Source organism: Pogoniulus pusillus, chromosome 18 (assembly GCF_015220805.1).
Source record: "Pogoniulus pusillus isolate bPogPus1 chromosome 18, bPogPus1.pri, whole genome shotgun sequence".
Classification (NCBI taxonomy): Eukaryota; Metazoa; Chordata; class Aves; order Piciformes; family Lybiidae; genus Pogoniulus; species Pogoniulus pusillus.
Window position 1 is genome coordinate 23,396,179 of NC_087281.1, and position 20,910 is coordinate 23,417,088.

Below are 20,910 nucleotides of genomic sequence, written 5' to 3' on the forward strand. Positions count from 1 at the left end.
TTGGTTTTAACTTGCAAAAAACTTAAAAGCCTGAAAAATTAATTTTGCCTCTCCTCTTAAAATAATAAAATTAAAAAAGGCAAAGAAGTTCCTTCTTGGCTTGAATTGAAAAGGAAATCCCATCTCCCTCTTTACTTTTTGAGGTAACTTACAGTTCATAGGTCCGGTATCAAGAGGAGCTGTGAGCTGGTACTTGAGCCATTCGCCAGCCATCTGGAAGCCAGTTCGAGGGTCCAGACGACAAGCCATCCTCATTACCTCTCCCTGCTGGGCTCGGAAAGCTGCAGCACAAAAATGAGACACCCTGAAACTAGGTGTTCCAGAGTACTCAAAATTACTGTCTTCTCTGCTCCCCCCCACCCTGGGGTTTGAATGGGGAGGAGAAGGTGGCGCAAAAATTGCTTCCCCCGCCAAGCCCTGCAGGCTTGAAGAGGTGACAGCAGGAGGCGCCTTTCTGGACGTGTGCTGACCCATGTGGGCGCTTGTGCTGGGGGCTGGCTGGGTTTTCATGCCCAGTATAAAATGGTAAATGGACACTTTGTCTAGAAAAGGATAAACAGAGCAAGGGAGAAGGCAAGGGCGTTCCTGCCTTCACAGGGTTCCCAAAGGGACAGGTTCCTGCTGTGACAGAGTTCTCATTTTGGACTGTTCCTGCTTTTGGATTGCTCCTACCTTTTACACAGCTCTTGGTTTTACACCGTCCCTGCTTTTGGGTGAGTCTCTCCACTTTTGCACCATTCTGTGCAAACTTACAAGCTTGGCAAGTCCTGGGGTCCTTTTGAGAGAGCTGCTGGTGGCACCTGGACCCTGCTAGTCTTGGATCATATCAGCAGCCAACTTCCCAGCTGCCTTCAGGACTGGGGGACCCTAGCAGTTTGGCTTTGCCCTGCCGCTGCTGAGGCAGCATTGCTTCCACAAATCTCTGTCTTGTGGCAGCTGTATCTCGAGACATTTCTGAGTTTGGCAGCTTTGCCACTCACCTTGGGCTGCAGCTGCGTGGATCCAGACTACTGGATACTGCTTAAAACATCAGGAGGATGAGCTGAGACACAGAGAAATCCCCTCTCACCTCTGTGAGTAAAGCCTGCTGTTCCCTTAACTCTCTGCTCAGCCTGACTGATAGTGGGGTAAAGCTGTCTTTATAGCTTAGCCTTTTCCATTTCCCGACTTCCTAAATCTCTAAGTTTGTCCATAACATCCTTGTGAAGAGTTCCTGACTGAATTAGAACCTGTAAATAAACCTGAACTAGTTTTGTATGTAGTTTGGGGGTGAGGTTTTCAGGCAAACAAAATAACTCCATTTTTACAATTCCTGATTCAGCCACATTAACTCCCTGGCTCCACGACACAAGGTGATGCTGCAAATGCTCCCTTCTCCAAAGGCTGCCTGTAGCTCTGCAGACCTGGGAACACTATGGACTGTTGCTCTGACAACAGCTATGCAGTAAGGCTCAGCTATACAGTGAGTAAAGCAGGTAACAGCATGGGCAATTTCGGAAGTTATTCAAAAGGCCTGAAGAATGATGAATTAGCACAAAAACAAGGACAATTAAGCTGCAATATGTGAAACATGAAAATTTATGCTGAGCACAGATTTACTACAATTAAGCCCTCAGTTGTCATTAAAAAAAAAAAATCTTCAAATTAAACGTTTGCTGCTTACAAAACATCTTGAGATAATGAGACAGAAAAAATAGCAAGAGGCAACTACCACTTTTTTCAGCTAAACACATTTTTTATAGATTATTCAACTTAAATCAGTTCAGATTCTTGGATGATGAAGTGAGCTCAAAAACCTCCAAAGAATTCTTACTTTCAATTTCAAAGATATTAAAAGCAAAGTACAGAATAGGAATTTAACTTGTTCTAACATACTCCAGTACATGACTACACAAAAGATTGAGCTGTGCTGACTACAGATGCAGCTTGCCAGTTTAAAAAAAAAGGTTTGTGAAGTAATTCTATGTTGTGAGGAATTTTTATTTTCCTGCATGTGTAATAATATCTTCAACATAAAATTATTTTGAATTCTTTGTGCACATGAATAAAAAATAAACTATCTACTCAGCAATAAAAAAGCAATGTTTAAAACCTTCAAATAGAAATGTGAAAAAGGATTTATTAAGTACATTCTCCCACACTTCAAGTGAATACCAAACTGTAAGAACCAGGGTGAAGTGCCCTTGGTTTTAAGAAGTTAAATATAAGAAGAAAGAATAAAATTATTAACACCCAAGGGTTCTCTTTTGCTGGTTTAATGATTACATTTGGCTATTTCAGTTGCTCAGCTGTAGCTATGGGTACTGATCAGAAGCTTCTTAGCAGGGCCAAAACAGATTTCTTTTCAGCAATGACATATTAAGTCTTCTGCCTTTTCATGGAGTCAGGTTGCCTTCCTCTCATAACCTGAACAGGACTCCTGGCTGTTTCATTTCCTTCTCTAGCTGACCAAGAGGCACAACTTCTTTGACACTAGCTGCCACATGCTACTAGGCTACCTACCTGCCCAGCAAGCAAAGCCCCAGCAGAAAGTAAAAAGGAATACCTGAGCTGCCCCGGAAAGATTGTAAATTAACTCCAAGATCTAACAGTGAAGAAGTTAAAACACAAGTAGGACCTGCAAGGTCAGGCTGGTAGGCTCCAAGCTCAGTCAGCAATCAAAAGCAAGAAGAAAGGCACAGACAACAGTATCCACACAAGGTGATGGCAACTTACAGTTGAAGAAAGCATTGAAGTCCTCATCACTGTCAAAATCAAAGCGTGAGTATTCACAACTGGGGCTGTCTGTTTTAGAGGGAAAGCCCACCTGGTGACAGAGTAGACAATCTCAGGAAAGAAGTCACCCACCACAACTAACAGCAGCTTCAAGGAGAAGACTTAAGACAAAAAGCAGGCAGTAAAATGTTGAGATACAGCTGTTTGCTCAGTGGTCTAGAGAGCGTGTTCCTGGCAGACACAATAAAAAGGAAGTTTCTCCCCACAACTCACAGGCCATGTTCACTTAGGCATCCTCTCACACCTGCATGGCCACAGCTCTCACATACCTTCACTAGGTTGGTCATGGATGCACGGAGGTACTTGGGAATCAGAGCCAGCAGTAAGGGGTCACGAGACAGAACTTCGTGCCGAAAGAGGGCTCCCCAAGTGATCTGGGTGGAAGAACGCAGGAACTGCAAGGAGTAGGGGAGAGAAGGATTTCAGTGATGGAACTTCCACTACTAACATCAAGTGTTTCTAAAAGAAAGCAACAGCAAATCACACTACTTGGTTCAGGACAAGACACCTTGCAAGCACAAACCAAACTTCCAGGCTTGAAGTCTCTAAATAAATACTAGGGCTGACTGCAAACTCTGCATTTCCTACTAGGCACTGTTCCTAATGGGGCAGAAACAGAGAAGAAACCACTCTGCCTCCCAAGTCTACAGATGAAATGGAGAACCTGAGCAGCAATGTTTGACAGCTGAAGTTCTATAGTCTTCTAGATGTTAGCTCAGTTATGCATTCATACATTGTCACAGACACACTCAAGACTTTCAGCCCTCTACATACCTGGCTGGGATGGGTTGTGAAGGCTAAAAACGCCTCAAGGTATTTTCCAAAGTTGGCTGGTGTTTCCACATCAGAATCTGAGCCCTATAGGAAGAGTCAATTTCACACAGTTACTAACTCTGTGCCACAAGTAGTATGTCTCTGGGTAAACTCGGAGTGTTACATCCAAGGTCACAGACTTTAAGCGAGCTGAGAGAAAAACTCTGCATGCCTGAGATTTTTCCTGAAACCAGTTACAGTCTGAGGAGTAGCAAGTTCTGTTGACCAGCCTGGGGATGCTAGAAGTAGCACCACCTTAATCCAAGAGAAAAGGGTGACTTTCAGATACTGGAATTCTGCTAAAACCAAACTTGTAACCAGTGCTGCTGCTTCCACAAGTCACAATTTTACTCCTGCTGGGTAAAGTCCACTCAGCAGTACCGAAGTAAACCAATTCACAACCACAAAATTTCACAAGCAAACATACCCACATATTTCACCTCCATTCCTCAGAATGCTTCCTGCAACTAAGATACATGCATCTCTTACCAATAACTTTCAGGGAAGTTTGCCAGGAAGAGGATGTTTTGCCCAGAGCCACAAGTGAAACATTTTGCTGCTGCATTCCAGACCTCTGTTTTGGAGCTGTACAGTTCAGTGCTGACTCTCTTGAGAGTGAATCAGGATGAGGATCCCATCACAGTACTTCACTACAGACCAACAATTCACACTGCCCAACATCAAGTGAAGTCACAGGAAGGGTAACACATGCTCTTTTTAGGGACAAAGGGTTTGCTTTTTCTTGCCCTCCCTGTGAGAACTTAGCCTGCCCTATCACTTGCACAGGCTGGCTGCCTCAGTCTCTCCACAAACAGCAGCTCTCAACAAGCCTGCCTCCTTTACCATTCTCAACAGAGGGAGTGGTAATTCAGCATGGCATGCAAAGTATCAACATGCACCTTTCTATCAGCATTGACACAAAGCATCAGAAAGATGAACAGCAGGAACTAAATCTGTTTCATCCTTCAGCTTCATAGAATCTTGGCAGAAGAACAAACAACTATACTCTTTTGAGTTAGTTTTAATAGGGAAATCTAAAAGGCTTCCAACACAAGAGCAGTTTCCTGGAGTATTTTTTCCATAGCAGTAGATAGCAAGAAATGTGACCAATTTTCAGTGAGGCTTCACCATTTTACAAAGGTTATAGGAGATGACTCTTGATGACAGCAGAGGCCTGAAATTAGTCAGGGTCCTTCCATTCTACATTCCTGTGACTCAGCAGGGCACATTTCTCTCCCCTGCAAGCAGAGCCATTTCTGCATTTTTCCAATATGCAGAGAGAACCCTGTGGTTACCAAACACACAAAGACAAACCTGGGTCATACCTTAGATCATGGCCATCTCGCCCCCAGGCCTGAAAACTAGCCCTGCCAGCATTGCTGCTGGTATTAGTAGAGACTTACTAGTAATGCACACAGCTGGCTGCCCAATGCACACAAAACTTGGCAAAGTCTCTTCAAGAAAACATAGTGCTTCTCCACCAGGCCTTCTCCATCTGCTGTCCTGGGAATAAGCAGAGAGGGGACAAACAGGATCACTGTTACTCAGGCTGTAGGCATACGTGTATTAATCTTGTAGATTAAAAGACTAGAGCAACTTGACTTTATTGCAGTGAGACTTCCCACACTACAATCAAGCATTGCTTTATTGGCATCTAAAACCTCTGAAACTGCCTCTCTTAGAGTCCCTCCTGATCAGTTTCAGGTTAAAATACAAAGCTAGGGAAAACTGAAATGAATCACTTTGTATTTCAATTATGTGATTTAAAAAATATTGGCATTTTTTCAGGTTTTGCACAAAAAATAGTGGCCTTGCTCTCTCCCAACTCAGCTTTCTGCAGTTAAGCAGCAGTATCTTTTCCAGATCATCTCTACATTTTAAAGCAGCTATGAGATTACAGCAGCAGGATGGTACTCACTGGGCAGCAGAGAGAATGTAGTGCATGGCAACATCTCCAAACAAGACCATCAGAGGCTTCCGGTCCTCCAGCTTACCCTACGTGTAAGACATGGCAAATGCCTCAGAACATAATTATTTACTCCATCTAATTAACTACTTCTTCCCATTCACAAGTGAGATTAAGAGATCTCCAGCTGTTTCTCTATCTGAGGAGAGGCTTAACAGTCCACAAATAATTCAGCAAAAAAAATCTAGGGTATTGCTGATCTCAAGATATTGTCCCAGGCAAACCCACCACAAACTTTAAACCACCCCGGGACTGGCAGACTACTTCAGGGCAGCTGACAGAACATGCAGTCTCAACATTAAGCTCGTACGACTATATGGGTTAAATCACCCCTTTAGATCCTGCTGTCATTTCTCTGAACTGCCAGATAACACAGCAGGTGATAGCTCACCACTTCACAGTTGTAGGAAGCAGGGGGAAAAAAAGTCGATGGAATTTCCAACCTCAAAATTGGAAGGAAAGGTGAGCACAGAAGTTGGAGAGCACTTGCTGTAGGTATTGTGCTGGCATGATATTCACACCTGTTGTTAACAGCTGTGAATAATTGCTGTCACAGTTCAATGTTCATATTATTAACATAAACAGCTCAATTTGAATGTTATGTCCTAAATAAAGGGGCAAAAATATCACGTGCTCCATCTGAAGAATTATGAAGGAGAATAGGAGGGAAACAAAGGAGAGCCAGAGGAGCTGAGGAATAACTTACTTTCCTGCTGACAGCAATCAGGAGACACTCCGATGCTCCTATTTGCAGCTCAGGCTCATTCAGAAGCAAACACAACATCTCCAAGAGTTTGCAGTTGTCTGCTGTGATGTGGCTCAGAGCCACCCAGTCAATGTAGCCAGCCAAAGTATTGAGTGCTGCTATCCCCACACGGCAGTTTGCCTGGGCCTGTAAAGAGAACGGCAGCAAGCGGTGAGAGCCAGAGACAAACACCCATTCCCATCTAAATGTGTCCACTCCTATGAAGAGCAGTACCAGGAACCACCCTAAGAGTGTGAGAAACTTGGATCCTCTGGCCACCACCTCTCACATCTCTTATCTCAAGTAGTTTGTGCTATGGCTGAAAAAAATCCACCCAGTTAATAGACTACAGTTAATAGACTCCAAAGTAAGGCAAACCCTAGTTCTAGGCAAGGTAGGGGGGGTTAGGAATGATTAACACACTAACTCCTGTGTAGCTCCACTCACCTTTGGCTCCTGAGCCAGGTCAGTCTTCTGAAAAAGAAAACAAGAGATGGTAAGCTACAGCAGACTTAAACCCAGCCACTGCTGAACAGGTTTATTCTCAAGAACACATCCAGAAGCTACATCACAGAACAGTTCCCTAATGAAAGAGGCTGCAACATATCCAGACACTCAGGATATTGCTACAGCCACCACATCCAGCTCTGCAGTGCCCTGGCAGGTAAGAAAACAGGACTCTGAATTAAGCCACAACCTCCTTCTCATCCAAAAGATGCCAATCCAGTCAGCAGGTACCAGGGAGATGCAGGGGACAAGAATGAAAGGCATTCATTTTGGTGCTTCCTGGAAGCTTCCAGGGAAGAAACTTTTGACCTTTTTAGAGCACCTTACAGTTAAAAGCCAGATTCTGAAAGGTGCTGGTGGCTTTTACATATTGAGATTGATGTCTGAAAAGGGCAGTTTGTCCCCGGTCAGGAAGGAAGTTAGAGAGAGAGCTGGGACAAGAGACTACAGCCTGACTCCCAGTTCCAATCACTTAGCAGCAATGCCCTGCTTGCTCTTTTTGACCAATGCAAACAACCCCCACAGACACTCAGGTTTTTCAGAAGCAAAGACACCACAAGGATTTCTTTCCAGTGCAAGGTTTTGGTTTGGGAACTCTGTCCATCAGTGTATTTGGTACAGTGACTTCAATTTATCCTGGTTGTTCCCAAACACGTAACAACGAAGCCCCCATACCAGAACTGCATACTTGCAAGCACTGCAGATTACTATGGTCTTGGGGAGCTACCCATCATCTTCCCCCATCTCAGTCTGCAGTTAAGTGAATATCCCCATCCTGAGGATTTACCCTGTGCAAAAACATCTCAGAGATGTGCTAACCTGTGGAGTGGTGAGGGCTTCCTGTTCCTGGGGTGTTCCAACCTTGCCAATCAGAAAGATTCCACTGTTAGCAAAAGCAGCCACACTTCAGAACCTCAAGCACTGCAATTCAAATCTTACCTGGAAATGCATTTCAACCAGACTACAAAACACACCAGAGTCTTCCACCCACCCATAAACTGCACAGTGACCTGCACACTACAGGTGGGTTTGTTCAGCCTGTCAATCCATCAGGAAAATGGACAGAAGTCAGGTAAGAGGGCGTGTTTCATTGCCTCCCACTTTCATATTTAGTGCAACTCTGGATTTTAATTCACAGAAAAAAAGAACAAGAGATACACCTAAGGAGCTTATTTCTGGTTTGGTTTCTCAATTGTGCTTCACTCCCTAATTCAATTCCTTCTTCCAGGAACAGACTGGGGCAAAGACTGGCTTTCACCATTCATATTAACCAACCTGCACATCTCTGGCTTTAGACAGGAATTCACGACTCTTTACTCCAAAATGAAGAGCATTCCTCACCACGACATGAAATAAAGGGCTTCCTGACCTGAGCTCTCAGATAAAAGGACCAGAGAGGCATCTTGGTACATCACCACAAAGACACCACTGCAGTGTAAGAGAGCAGATACCAGCCCAGGGCAGCATCTTTACCACTGTGTGCTATACAGACGATACCGAACCTGGTTTTGACACAACCACACCTTTTGGTAATCCACAAACCCCTACTGTCAGAATAGGATTCCAACAGTATGGATGAAGCATGCATCAACTCAAGCCATTTACATGAGCAAATCCACAACATCAACACTAATCCTGTCAACCTTGTGTGTTCAGTCTCTCTGACCAGCACAGGCTTCTCACGGCATAGTAGAGCCCCACTTCATAGCAATCGCAATGAGTTTCAGGCAGTTTCTGCACTTGCTTTCCCAACTACTTAGGAGCTGTATCCCAAATCCCTTAACTGAACCCAAGGAAAGAAGATTCTTACCATGTGCCTGTACTTGTTGACATTCTGCTGCAGCGTAGTTAATAGAAAGCTGAAAATCTTCTCCATGTTCTGGGTGAGGGTTTGTTGGATATCTCGTCGTCGCTGGGTAGGTAGTGTTTGAAAAGTCACCACATCCTCTGCCAACCGTAGGAGGATGAACATCACCAGTTCCGTCTGAGTTTCCTGATGTCCCAAAATTAAACACACTCCATCAGTGCAGCTCAAACATTAAAATCTCTGCAGCTCAGAAATGTAGGAAAACAGCAAGCACGCAAGAAGACACAAGTCACACCTTGGGAGCACAAGACAGGACAATTACTCTCTCTCTGCTATAATAACCTGCTAGAATAATTGACAGGGATTTTTGAGCACAACACCAGCCTATCTCACATGACCAGGAGTGAGTTAGGCTCTTCTCAGGATAATGGAAGACTGAAACCCGTACTACGAACATGCAGAACAGAAGAGGCAGGTGTGTTTCATACCCCTTGCTTTGAGAGGGTATCCAGCTCTTTTAGCATGTCAGGCCAGTGCTGAGGCCATTCACGCTTTATCATCTCCACCACAATGCGAGACAAAACATCCTTAATGTGACTCTCCTCCTCCAGAATACTTTGAGTTCCCTGTGACAGAAGAGGGGCACGATTACACAAAACAACCATTTATAATTCTGATCTGAGAAGCACAGCAGTTGCAAATATTCTAAACCACACAAAATAAAGCCAACAGAACGAAACAGAGCACTGGCCAACCCTTCATCCCAGTATCTTAAGTGACATTCCTTCTCTCCATAGCTAGCGAACTCTGGCAACCAACATGATTTCCCACCAAAAAAAGGTCATTTGGTCACAAGGACAATCACAGTGACAGAGAAAACACAACCGAGACAACAACTTCAGCACTCTTGCAAAGGGGAAGAACGCTTATATTTACTGATCTTCTTCCTAAGAGAAGTACCTCACATGGGTTATACAAAGTCTCAAACCCTACTGCCGCATGAGGCCACGCTATTATTCACCTCGCTGCAAAGCAAAGCACTGCAACAGCCAGGGATGCACAGCGAGAAAGCAATGAAATACAGAACCAAATTCAGACCCTCTGTACTCATTAGCAAGCGTAACTTTTTTCTTGGACTTCTTCTATCTCCAAGCTAGAGAATCACGTTTCAAACAGTCTGGGGTAGGAGGCACTTACATTGGATATGAGGCCCATGACATTGTTCTTTAGATAAACTTTTTCCAGGCGAGGCATATCGTTCCAACGGAACCTGTTTGAAAGAGTTTATATATATACATGTGTGTGTCTGTGTGTATTTTATACATACATACATATATAGTTAAAAACTAAGTCTATCAAGACAAAACATTTATAAAGTTCTCTGACTTGATTCCCGGTGAATCATCACTTCTTCACCTCAACTAGACACTACAGCTCACTGACTGCCAGCGTCCGATCCCTTAGTGAGAAGGCTGAGTTAAAACTGCTGCTGGCAAATGGGCGTGCACCATTGAGGTCAACAGACATGAGAAGCAGCAGCAAAAGCACAAAGCATCAGGTCTGTAGAGGCGGCAGAGAGAAACCTCAGAGATGAACTAACACAAAGCCTCTTTGTTAACACGAGTCTAATGACAGAGAACACTTCAAAGACCTACTGACAATGGTGTGTGCTTATTCACGTGCTACAGTCTCACTGTGTCTTAGAGCCCAGCGAACTAGCTTTCCCAACTGGCCTGAAAACCATCTTCTCCTGTCCTCCTTTTACACATGACGAAGGAAACAGAGCAGGACAACAAGTGTTTGCTACTGTAGCACACTCTCTACGTGTGGAAAGCGTCTCCCTGAAGCGGCAAGCGCCAGAACAGCAGCCCAGGCTAGTGGCTTCATGGTGGCAGGCCAGCACCCCTCCCCGGCGCGGGGGCGCCTTACTTGACCACATGTTCCAGGATCTGCAGGCCAAAGTGCCTGACGATGGCCGTCTGCGTCTTCTCGGCGAGCTTCAGTCCGCAGGGCACGCAGATGGGACACTCCTCCTTGAACTCCTCGCAGAACTGGGAAAAGACCGAGTACACGCAGCCGTGGTTAAGTCTCGGAAGCGGGCAGGGGGGCGCAAAGAGGCGGTCGGTAACAAGTGGGGCACAACCGCAGCCTCTGGCAGAGCACGCCGCGGGGAGCTCCCCCGACCCCCTCAGAGGCGCGCAGGCGCAGCCCCCACCGCCTTTCCCGGCCTGCTGTTGATTCTCAGTGCCTCAGAGGCTGCCCGGACTCGGACCACCCCCAGCTCGTCCGCAGGGCCCAAGCAGACTCCGGGACCGTGCGGCCGGGACACCCGCATGGCCGGGACACCCGCGTGGCCGGGTCACCCGCGTGGCCGGGTCACCCGCGTGGCCGGAGCCCGTCGACACCCTTCCCCGGCCAGGTACCTTGAGCGCCTCCAGCCGGTACCGCTGCGTGGACGCTGGGTCCATGATCACCGTCACCGCCTTCACCAACTGCTCACAAAGGCCGCTCACTTGCTCGGCGGACATGGCGGCGGCAGCAGCGGCGGCCCCACGCCACCGGCCACCGACGGGCGAAGGAGGGGGCGGCCGGCCCGCGGCGCACGCGCGGCAGGGCAGCGGCTCTGCGCATGTGGCGCACGGGCGGGGCGCGCGCCGCCCACCGGCCTGCAGAACCACAGCTCCCGGCGCGCCCCGCGCAGGGGCGGCCCCGCGCCCGGGAAGTGGCGGCGCTGGGTGGGGCGGGGCGGGGCGGGGCACGGTGCCCGTCGGGCGGGAGGCAGCCGAGTCGCTGGTGCGGGGATGTCTCGGGGGCGGGAGCGCGTGGTGGCCCTGGTGGACATGGACTGCTTCTTCATGCAGGTGGAGCAGCGTCTCGACCCGCAGCTGCGCGGCCGCCCCTGCGCCGTGGTGCAGTACACCCAGTGGCAGGGTGGCGGGTAGGTGCCCCTGCCGGCGGGCCGGCCGTGGCCACGGCCCTTTGCATCCGTTCCGTGAGGCTGTGCCGCGGCGTGCCCGCCCTGTACTGCCCTCCGTATCGTGCAGGATCATCGCGGTGAGTTACGAGGCGCGAGCCTTCGGCGTGTCCCGTGGCATGTGGGCGACGGAGGCGCGGGCGCTGTGCCCCGATCTGGCGCTGGCGCGGGTGCCCCAGGCGCGGGGCAAGGCGGATCTCACCCGGTGAGCGGGACCGGGGATCGGGCTCAGGGCGGTGGCGGCGGGGGTCTCCTTACGCGAGGCGGCGCCTGAGGCTTTGCCCGCTGCCCGGCAGGTACCGGGAGGCCAGCCAGGAGGTGATGCAGGTGCTGTCGCGCTTCGCCGCTATCGAGCGGGCCAGCATCGACGAGGCGTACCTGGACCTGACGGGCAGCGCGCGGGAGCGGCTGCGCGCCCTGCAGGGGCGCCCCCTGGCGGCCGCGCTGCTGCCCACCACTTTCGTGCAGGGGCTGCCCGACGATCGTGGCCCCCAGCCCGGCGAGAAGGGTACGCACCGACCCGGCCCCGGGGGGAGGCCCCGCGGAGCTTGGGCTTTGCAGAGGGCTCCAGCGGCTTGGCTTAGAGGCCGCACAATGCTGCAAAAAAGGAGCCTGGTGCTGCCACCCTGGATCCCCTTGGCTGTCCTTCTGCTCCATCGGTAACACTGCTGTACAGCAACGGGTAGCGAGGGTGGGCTGCTTTCTCTCTCTGGAAGTATGAGCATGGTTAGTGGGATCTGTGTTTTCACCAGGAATGACTTTTAAGCCTTTTGAGCTGTTCGCTTCTCGTCCTGGCTCTTGACATGCATTTAGAGAAACGTGGCTGTTGTCCGGGGCTAGCCGATGCTACCAGTCTCTTTGCTGAGCCTAGCAAGAAATGCTCAAGTTGATCCCCTTTGCATTTCTTTTCCAGAGGAGCTGCGGCAGTGTGGCTTGCAAGAGTGGCTGGCATCACTGTCTTTTGATAACCCTGATTGTCCTGACCTGCAGCTGACCATGGGCGCAGTCATTGTGGAAGAAATAAGGGTGGCTGTAGAAGCAGCCACTGGATTCAGGTGTTCAGCTGGGATTTCGCACAACAAAGTATGTGTGTAACACATCAGCCTGATTTCCTCTGAGCAGCAGAGTCAGAATGTACTGTAGATGCTCTCATGCACTCTGCCAAGTCTTCCATAAAAGATGAGTTAAGTAGGAAATGCAGCCATGTGTGAGCACACCTTCAGGGAAATTACAGGACCTCTGAGAAGAGGAGGGGACTTTTGTTCCCAGAGATGTAGACTATGCAGTCAGCAGTCAATTAATTTACTGCCGGGATTCCTGGTGTACCTTAATCAGTTATCTCATGAAGAAGAATAGGGCTTTCATTCCCCCAGGAGAGTTTGCTTCAGGAAGAAATGTAATATCTCAAAGCAGCAAACCTGCACCTTTTGTTTTAGGCATCTGTGGCTGTACCTAGGGAATGGTTTTTACAAGTTCTCAGTAACTTGGAGGAAGAAGGTGACCAGTTTGGGGCACTGAGGCAAGTCAGGTTGCTTTTCCTCTTTCTGGTTGATCAGTCTTTAGGCCTTCTGTTCACACTTTGGGTGATTCTCAGCCAGCTGCTGAGAGCAGCTGCAGGAGCACTTTGTGCACGACAGCAGCTGCAGAAACAAACGGACTTCAGTGGTGCAGCTACAGAAGGTTTCCTGCTGGGTGCTTCACTGAGAGCACCTAACACTCCTCTCATTGCTTTCAGAAGAGGTTTGTGCTTGGCTGCAGTACCTGTGTATAGATGGTAGTACTCCCAGGTGTTTCTGTAGCAGTCTGAGAGGAAGTTTATTTTTCTTAATTCCCAAAGCATCGATTTAGCCTTTGTTGTTGGAGGTTTTTTTTCTCAGTCAGCACTTACATTTTTAAAGTCATAGCTGCAGACAAGCCCCTTTTGCAGAAAATGAAAGGGATGCTAGGTGTTCTCAGTGAAGCACCATATTTCACCCAGCGGGGAAAGCCCTCTAGCTGCAGCACTGAAGTCTGTCTGCAGCTGCTGTCAGACTAAAGTGCTCCTGCAGCTGCTTTCAGCAGCTGGCCTGGCATCACTTAAAGGGTGGTCAGAAGGGCTAAATACTGGTTGACCAGAAAGAGGAAAAGCAACCTGACTCACTTCAGTGTCTCAAACTGGTTGCCTACTTCCTCTAAGTTGCTGAAAATTTGTGCCAGTAAAATGCATTCCCTGGCTTACAGCTCTTTCTCCCTAAGCAAACTCTTCTGGGAGACTTCCCTATTCTTCCTCATGAGCTAATTCCTGAGAGTACACAAGGAATCCAGCTGATAAATGAGACAAAATAATTCAGTGAGCCATTTGGAAGCTCCTGGAAGGTAGCAACACAGTTTTATCCAGAACCACTCATTTCTGTGCCCTCTTTGATAGTGTAAGTGGCCTAATGTTCAGGGGTACTGCAGATGTCAAGTGTTGACCATACAGTTTCTCATACACCTCACCCTGAGTGACATAAGATGATGATGACACCCTAGAAAAATGCACATGACTGGGGTTATCTGAAAAAAGATCCAATTGTTTTCCATAATGATTTTCTTCAGTGAGTTGCACTCAAATTGGGATGTTTAGAGTGGGACCCTGAGGGGATCTGCCTGAGGTCTGCTAAGAGCGAGTATTTTCACTGATGCCTGTATAGAGGGAACAGCTGTAGGAAATCAGCTGATGCAAAGCAGAGATGGAGCCTCAGGGCCTGAGCCGTGAGAATTCTGGGAGATGAAATTATAGATGAAAATTCTGGGCTTGGAAAAGCCCAGAAATAGTCTGACATCACCAAGTGGTGGTTCTTGCGTTCCTCTGACTGTTTCTGTGGTTTATAGCAAAAAAGGGACCAGCTGGGTTTGGGCTACCTTGCAGTAACTCAGGAAGTGGCTTGGAGTTAGTGCAGACAAACAGCAGGATGATTCACCTATGTTAATAAGTGCTCTTGTAGAAATGGCAAATGCTCTTTCAGCATGTGCACATTAGAGAAGGTGTCAGAAAAAGGAAATGGTTTCTTCCCATGAAGTCTCAGTGATTGGTTCAGTTTGCAGCACTTCACTTTATGAACAGTTTGGGCAAACTTGGAAGAGTCTCCAGTCAAACAAGAAGAGCAACTGAACAGTAATTGAACACCTGGGAGGTGACTAGGTACAAAAAGTTGAAGGGAAGGAATCTACTTTGTTTAGGAAAGACTAAGGATGCACATAAGCCTGTAAAAGAGACTGTTAATAAGGATTGTAGCTTTGGTGGCAGGAAAGAAACTTTGCTTAGTTACAGGGTGTGTGGTAAAGCAGTGAATGTAGATTTGTTAAAAACAAACCCCAAACCCCCACAATAACCATAAAATTCAACAAACAAACAAACCACAACAGCCACCCAGCTAAACATAGTTCAAGCTGGTCTGTGTATGTTGTTCCTGTAGTAGATTAGAGTGGGAAGGGAAGTTGCATAGCAGATAGGCTTAAGAGTATCCTTTCCAGGCTATCAATTTTGTATGTTGCAGGTTTCCTTTTACAGCACATGCTGCTGTGGACCTTACAGAGAGAAGGTTAAAATAGTGACACTGAGAAAAAGCAAGATCAACACAAATGAAGGACCAAGATATAGTGAGAGATGTAGTCTAGGGAGGATGATGGTGATGCTCTGGAAGTTCCACCATGCTTGCCTGATGGATAAGCCAACCAGAATGGATGTAGATGCAGGTCCCTTAAGCTGCCTGCAGCAGGTGGCCAGCCCTTTGCAGAGCTAGAAGTCTGGAAGCAGCAGGCTTTTGGAGTATCCAAGTGAATGCATGTCAAGTCCCAAGGTGTGTACAACCTGGGAGCACACAACGGTGTAACCTGCATGTCCTGGCAGCTATTCCAAAAGCAGTTTTCAGTGATAATACAGCACAAACTGCTGAGTCACAGTACAGTGCAAAGTTTGTAACAACAGAGCTTCCACTCTCTTCTCTGTTACAGACACTGGCCAAACTGGCCTGTGGGTTAAACAAGCCCAACCGCCAGACTCTAGTATCGTCACGATTTGTCCCGCAGCTCTTCAGCCAGCTGCCTATCAGCAGTATGTAAGTACTGGGGAGCTGCCTGCTTTTGTGCAGCCTGGGGCTCAGGCTCAGCTGCTCTCTGCCAAGAGCTTGTCTTTTAAAAGCTGGTGCTGTGCTCCTACAATCCAGGCTTTTATATGAGAGCCTTGCTTGTCTTCATTGTTGTGGGACTTGTTGTTGGTTTATCATCGTTGCTTGTCTGGGCAGAACTAAAATGACCTGAGGGTAGGAAGCTGTTTGTGGCCACCTCTACAGAGAGCAATTTGATGCTGATTGATAGCAACCAGCAAAGGCTTTCAGCTACACAGTAACTGCTCATCAATGCTTGTAAGAAATGGAGAGGAAATCTCGTCAGCAAGCCCTTATAGCTGTGAACAATGCAGTTCAGGAAGAGCCTGCTTGGGAGCTGCAGTCTTGTCAGTGGACAACCACCCTCAAAGGGACCACACTTAAATTACTTGTAGCATCCTGTGGACAGCCTTCAAGATGATAGCTGGGGTACACAGGTGTAAGCCAGAAGCAACTGTGGGCAAGGAGGCCATAGCTGTGCCTGAGTGTATGCCAGCTGTGTTTCCAGAGAGCAGATGCAGTTTTGTTTCCAGCAGACACACTGTGCACAAGTACTCTCTGCTGTAGGAAAGAGTTACTGGCACTGCTGCTCCAGAGGAATGGTTTGTTGGTCCTGCACTCTAAACCTGCATTGTTGCTCTCTGCTGGCATTGTCTCACTAGGGATGGAGTGGGGGGTGTGTGGGGAAGGGCTCTGTCTGTGCAGAATGAAGGAGTGAATGTGTGACACATTCTTGGGAGCATGCTTTGGAATCATGTTTTGAAGGTGGATTTGAGAGAGAAGCACTAAAACTGCCATTCCCACTTCAGCTCCTATCTGTCCTTCTACTATGAGCAGAAGAGCAGTTATATACTAATTGCTCCCACTTGTTTTGCTAGTTCCTGGCTGCTTCTGTCTGTCCTGATCTAGGGACAGCTGGTCCAAAAAGACTTGGCATAGTCTCCAGCTGATGCTTCATTTGTTTTCTTTCTTTTTTTCTTCCCTGCCTTAGCCGTAACCTGGGAGGCAAGCTTGGCACTGCCATTACAGACATCCTGGGAATAGAGTACATTGGTCAGCTGACACAGTTCAGTGAGACAGAGCTCCAGACTCACTTTGGAGACAAAACTGGGTAATGATAAACCACTTAGCACAACTTACCTCTTGGCAGGAACTGAGACTTCCTTTTGGTTGTAGGTTCTGTTGTGATTTGGAAGGTTGGAAGTTAAAACTCGAGTGACATCTTTCAGAAGCATTGATGTGGCAGGCCCACAATCAGGTTTCCAGTAGTGCCTGCTCCCAGGCACTTTCTGCAGGTTGATGTTTTGCTTGTCAGCCACCTTCTTTGCCTTCCTCTACAGAGTTTTAAGGATGGGGCCAAGCTGTGGAAGGGCTCCCTTGCAAGCTGGGAAGCAGACAGGTTTGACAGTCTCATTACAGAGGAAATTACAAGGCTGCACTGGAACCTGAAATACCACTTGTGGCTCAAGAGCAGTAGTTGGGGTGCCCTGCAGACTGGTGAACTGTTTGACACTTAAGGGGAGGAGTTGTGTTGACAGGCAGTTGTGGCTCAAAGAAAGCGTGTCTATTCAGCTGTGGCTGGGGATGGGAGACAGTCACAGCTTGCACAGAGCTGAAATCACAGCTTAGCAGAAGGTTGATTTGCTGCCCAGTGATGTCTGCCTGTCTGTGGCTTTTAGGTCCTGGCTCTACGACTTGTGCAGAGGAATTGAAGATGAACCTGTTAAAAACCGGTACCTGCCTCAGTCCATTGGCTGCAGCAAGAACTTCCCTGGGAGGACAGCATTGGCCACACAGAAGGAGGTAGGAGAAGCCTCTGTCTGCCACAAGGCTTGACCTTTGTACTGAAGAAGATGAGGCTGCTAAAAGCCAAGACTAGCTTGTAAAAGTACGCTCTTGTGTGTCACAGTGTGGTGAAACTCAGTCTAGGGGTTCAATGGGAGGAGATGGTTTGGGCCCTAGAAAAGAGGGAAATCCTCATTTGACAGAAATAGATTGACAAACTCCTGCACAAAGAGGTCCAAGCTTGTTATAATTTCCATGAGCAAAACTGGGCCTGTGCTGTTCAAAAGGTATTTGTGGTGCTAAGTTCCGAGTGCTTGGTGGCTATAAAGAAGGTAACTAGCCCAAAACAAGTGGGACAATGCACCTTACCTGCTAGCTGGGGAGAGGTGCCCACAGAGGTGTCGGTGATCTAGGGCAGGGAATCCAGATTACTTGGCAAAGTCTAGTAGCAGTGCTGCAAAACTTGTATCTGTACTGCCTTGCCTTCAGTCTTGAATCCTCATACCTGTGACAATTTGTCCAGAGTGCTCCAGATAATGGAGCCTCAAGATAGTCTGTGTCCATTTCAGCCTGATCCCCCTCCAGCATTTCCCAGTGGGCTGAGCATTGCTCTGGTCTGATGCCAGTGCTGTGTGCAGAGACCAAGCCTGCCTGTTACTGCTGTTTTCTCCAGGTGCAACACTGGCTCCTGCAGCTGGCTTTGGAGCTGGAATCCAGACTGATTAAGGACAGGAGTCAGGTAAGGAGGGAAGGCATGGGGACAGTAATCTTCCTGCTGGCTTTTGAGAAGCCGCTCAATGAGCTTAAATGGTGAGCACTGTGCAGAGGGTGGTGTGTGGTGGAGAAAGAAATCTGCTCATGCTCAGATGTATGCCTGTGTGCTAAGGTGCCCCAAGCAAAGGGGTGTGCAAGAGCCTAGGCAGAAAGGAAGGTTTTGGCCTGGAACACTACAGGGGCTAAGGATGGTCCTTGTCCTGTGCCTTTTAGGAGGCAGGGACCTGAAAGCCACTGCACCTTCATCCTGCTGCATTGCTGGTCCCTTGCAAGCCCTCTCTGTGCTGAGCCTGTGAGAGGAGGCAGTATGCTTGTCTAGGTGGTAGACTGCAGGCCAGGGTGAGATTAGTCTGCTAGCTTCATTTCTTCAGGGGGGCAAGAAAAAGTGCAGAGATGCCTTTGAATGAGAGCAGGGACTAACTCCTTCCTATCCTTCGTGGCACAGCTGTACAAGCACTTTGCTATCCCTTGGAGATCAGGTCAGGCAGAACAAGCTGCCGTCTGTCACACGGCATCATCTAGAGCAGATAAGGACACGGCAGTGAGATAGTTTCCTCTGCCTTTCCTGCAGGTGTCAGTTGAAACCCAGCTACTTCTTCTCTTTGCAGCACAACCGGGTGGCCAAGCAGCTGATGGTGGTCATCCGCATGCAGGGAGACACCCGGGTGTCACGCTTCTGCGCTCTGTCCCGCTATGAAGCCCAGAAGATGTGCAACGATGCCTTTGCCCTCATTCAAAACTGCAACGTGGCTGGGGCTCACCAGGTGGCCTGGTGAGTGTGGGAGGAAGCAGTTCACATCCCCATCAAATATTCTGCTGCAGAAGGTGCAGGATGAGCCAGGAACTTGACAGAAAGCATGAGAATGTTGTGCTGACTGCCCAGAAAAACGTACCCAGCACATGCAGAGCAGGCTGCAGCAACCTCCATGTGTAAGGGGTAGGACAGCTGTGAGAGCTTGGCCTCTTCCTAGCCCCACATCTGGCAGATCGTTTCTCACTTCTGTGCTTGGAGCTAATGGTTGCTACCGGCAGGGGACTCCCTTGCTGCAGCAAGGCAAGTACTTGCCCCACTGTGCTGGACCTTGCTCTCCTCCCATGAGGACAAAGGTGTTTTTTTGGGAGGAGGCACCTGGGGAAGGAAGGAAAACTAAGGTGCACAGCTCCTGTGTTCAGCGTTACTTCCTCCTGCTCTGCAGTGAAGGCTGAAGGTTCTGTTAGGCTCTAACCAGGCTGGTGCTCCTTTAAGGTCCTCTCACCTTGCCTGGGAGTCTCACAGCAGCTCTGCATGTGGTGGACTGAACGTCCAGACTAGCAGCAGGCTGTCCCTGCTCCAGTGCCCTTTGCTTTGGTAAAAGCTATTCTGGGAAGAGGCTGTCTGCTCTGCCTCATGCAGCCTGCTATGTCTGGAGGAAGTAATACTAATGTTTTGTCAGAAAATGCCTCTCCCACCCCTTGCTGGATACTCGAACTGCAGGTCCCTTGCCTGTGAGCATTATTACGTTGCTTGAAGTCTTTCCTTGAAAGACTCCTTGCTTTCCAGGTTCATGTCCAAGCTTATGTTGGTCTGTCCTTTGCAGGTCTCCACCGCTCATATCAGTGCTTCTCTCAGCAAACAAGTTCTCGGAGCCTGCTACACTCCTCTCTGCAGGCATTGCCACCTTCCTGACCAGTGATACCCAGCCCGATAACACTGCTACCACCAGCCAAAATGCCACATCCTCTGGGAGGCCCAGAGTCAAATTTTTTAGGAGCCCAAGCAAAGATCTTAAGCAGAAGCCTGCTAATGCTATTGAGTCGTTCTTCCAGAAGGTGGCAGAAAAGCAGCAGTCACAGGTAGTAGCACCAGTCCGAACGCCAGCTGTTACCAGCGCAGAGTCACCTTTGCCCAGCTCCCCAGAGCACCAAGAGGGAGGTGACGCTAGACTTGTCTCTGTGCAGTGTGACCTGGAGTCCTCTGTGAAGCAGAGTCCTGGAGATAGGAGCCCTACTTCTCCCTATAAGAGGCTTCCGTGTGAGAAGTCATTGACTGGTGCTACACAAACACCCTCGACTCCACCCAGCTCGAGAACCCTTCTGAAATTGGAGCCAGCTATGGAGGGAAATGAGCAGAATTTGCCACCCTCTCCTGAGCTTGCCATACTCCCTCCTTCCTCACCAGGGGAGCAGCAGCACTGTGAGAAGTGTGGCCAGCTTGTGCTGGTGTGGGAGTTCCCAGAGCACATGGACTATCACTTTGCTCTGGAGCTTCAAAACTCCTTCCTGGAGGCCAGTGCTCCCACAGCTCCAGCAGCACCTCACAGCCCAAAGGCTGCAGCTTCCAGGTCTCCTGCCAAGGCAAAGAACAGGCCAAGAATTCCAACAGGCTCTAGCGCCAAGCGCCCCAGAGAAGGTGCGACTCGAACTCTGGATTTTTTCTTTAAGCGCTTACCTCCTTAACTCCCAGCCTTGCTAGGAGCTTTTATTTAATCCATGGTTTTAAAGCAGCAGTGGATTTAAATACAGGTGAAAGGTTTTATAATGCCTGCCATTTTTTAACGTAAAAGAGTCTAATAAATTATTTCTACCACAAGTCTAAGAGGAAGTCCTGAGTTGCATATGATGCTGGATGTCCTTGCTTTAGCTGGTGGCAGATAGCGT

At 48.5% G+C, this 20,910-nt stretch overlaps 2 protein-coding genes across 5 annotated transcripts in view; one reads left to right on the top strand and one right to left on the bottom strand.

The window, feature by feature from the left end:
* Positions 1-11,220, bottom strand: part of XPO5 (exportin 5) — a 30,790-nt gene extending 19,570 nt beyond the window's left edge. Inside the window, exons 1-14 of one of the 3 annotated variants that reach the window (XM_064158772.1) lie at positions 11,037-11,220; positions 10,543-10,664; positions 9,811-9,883; positions 9,102-9,239; positions 8,617-8,799; positions 7,626-7,667; positions 6,747-6,770; positions 6,261-6,446; positions 5,507-5,583; positions 4,992-5,091; positions 3,550-3,633; positions 3,045-3,170; positions 2,716-2,806; positions 153-281 (exon numbers count right to left, since the gene is read on the bottom strand). In XM_064158772.1, the coding sequence (XP_064014842.1) occupies positions 153-281; positions 2,716-2,806; positions 3,045-3,170; positions 3,550-3,633; positions 4,992-5,091; positions 5,507-5,583; positions 6,261-6,446; positions 6,747-6,770; positions 7,626-7,667; positions 8,617-8,799; positions 9,102-9,239; positions 9,811-9,883; positions 10,543-10,664; positions 11,037-11,141 (1,480 nt within the window). In that variant the 5' untranslated portion in view covers positions 11,142-11,220. Of the gene's footprint in view, positions 1-152; positions 282-2,715; positions 2,807-3,044; positions 3,171-3,549; positions 3,634-4,991; positions 5,092-5,506; positions 5,584-6,260; positions 6,447-6,746; positions 6,774-7,625; positions 7,668-8,616; positions 8,800-9,101; positions 9,240-9,810; positions 9,884-10,542; positions 10,665-11,036 lie in introns of all 3 variants that reach the window. The other 2 variants (XM_064158771.1, XM_064158773.1) reach the window with 2 other exon arrangements.
* Positions 11,221-11,396: 176 nt separating this feature from the next.
* POLH (DNA polymerase eta) lies at positions 11,397-20,848 on the top strand. 2 transcript variants are annotated; one of them, XM_064158781.1, is made up of 10 exons: positions 11,397-11,551; positions 11,658-11,792; positions 11,884-12,095; positions 12,501-12,670; positions 15,563-15,666; positions 16,706-16,825; positions 17,394-17,517; positions 18,173-18,238; positions 18,882-19,045; positions 19,851-20,848. In XM_064158781.1, the coding sequence occupies exons 1-10, from the start codon at positions 11,415-11,417 to the stop codon at positions 20,707-20,709; spliced, it is 2,091 nt and encodes a 696-aa protein (XP_064014851.1). In that variant the 5' UTR covers positions 11,397-11,414; the 3' UTR covers positions 20,710-20,848. The 2 variants fall into 2 exon arrangements, with proteins under 2 accessions (XP_064014851.1, XP_064014853.1); XM_064158783.1 differs by having other exon boundaries at positions 11,458-11,667.
* Positions 20,849-20,910: the final 62 nt, after the last annotated feature.

Coding starts and splice junctions, on each gene's coding strand:
- POLH (XM_064158781.1), top strand. CDS start 11,415: ATGTCTCGGGGGCGGGAGCGCGTGGTGGCCCTGGTGGACATGGACTGC. Junction 15,667..16,705: donor CAGCTGCCTATCAGCAGTAT/GTAAGTACTGGG, acceptor TCCCTGCCTTAG/CCGTAACCTGGGAGGCAAGC. Junction 17,518..18,172: donor CATTGGCCACACAGAAGGAG/GTAGGAGAAGCC, acceptor TGTTTTCTCCAG/GTGCAACACTGGCTCCTGCA.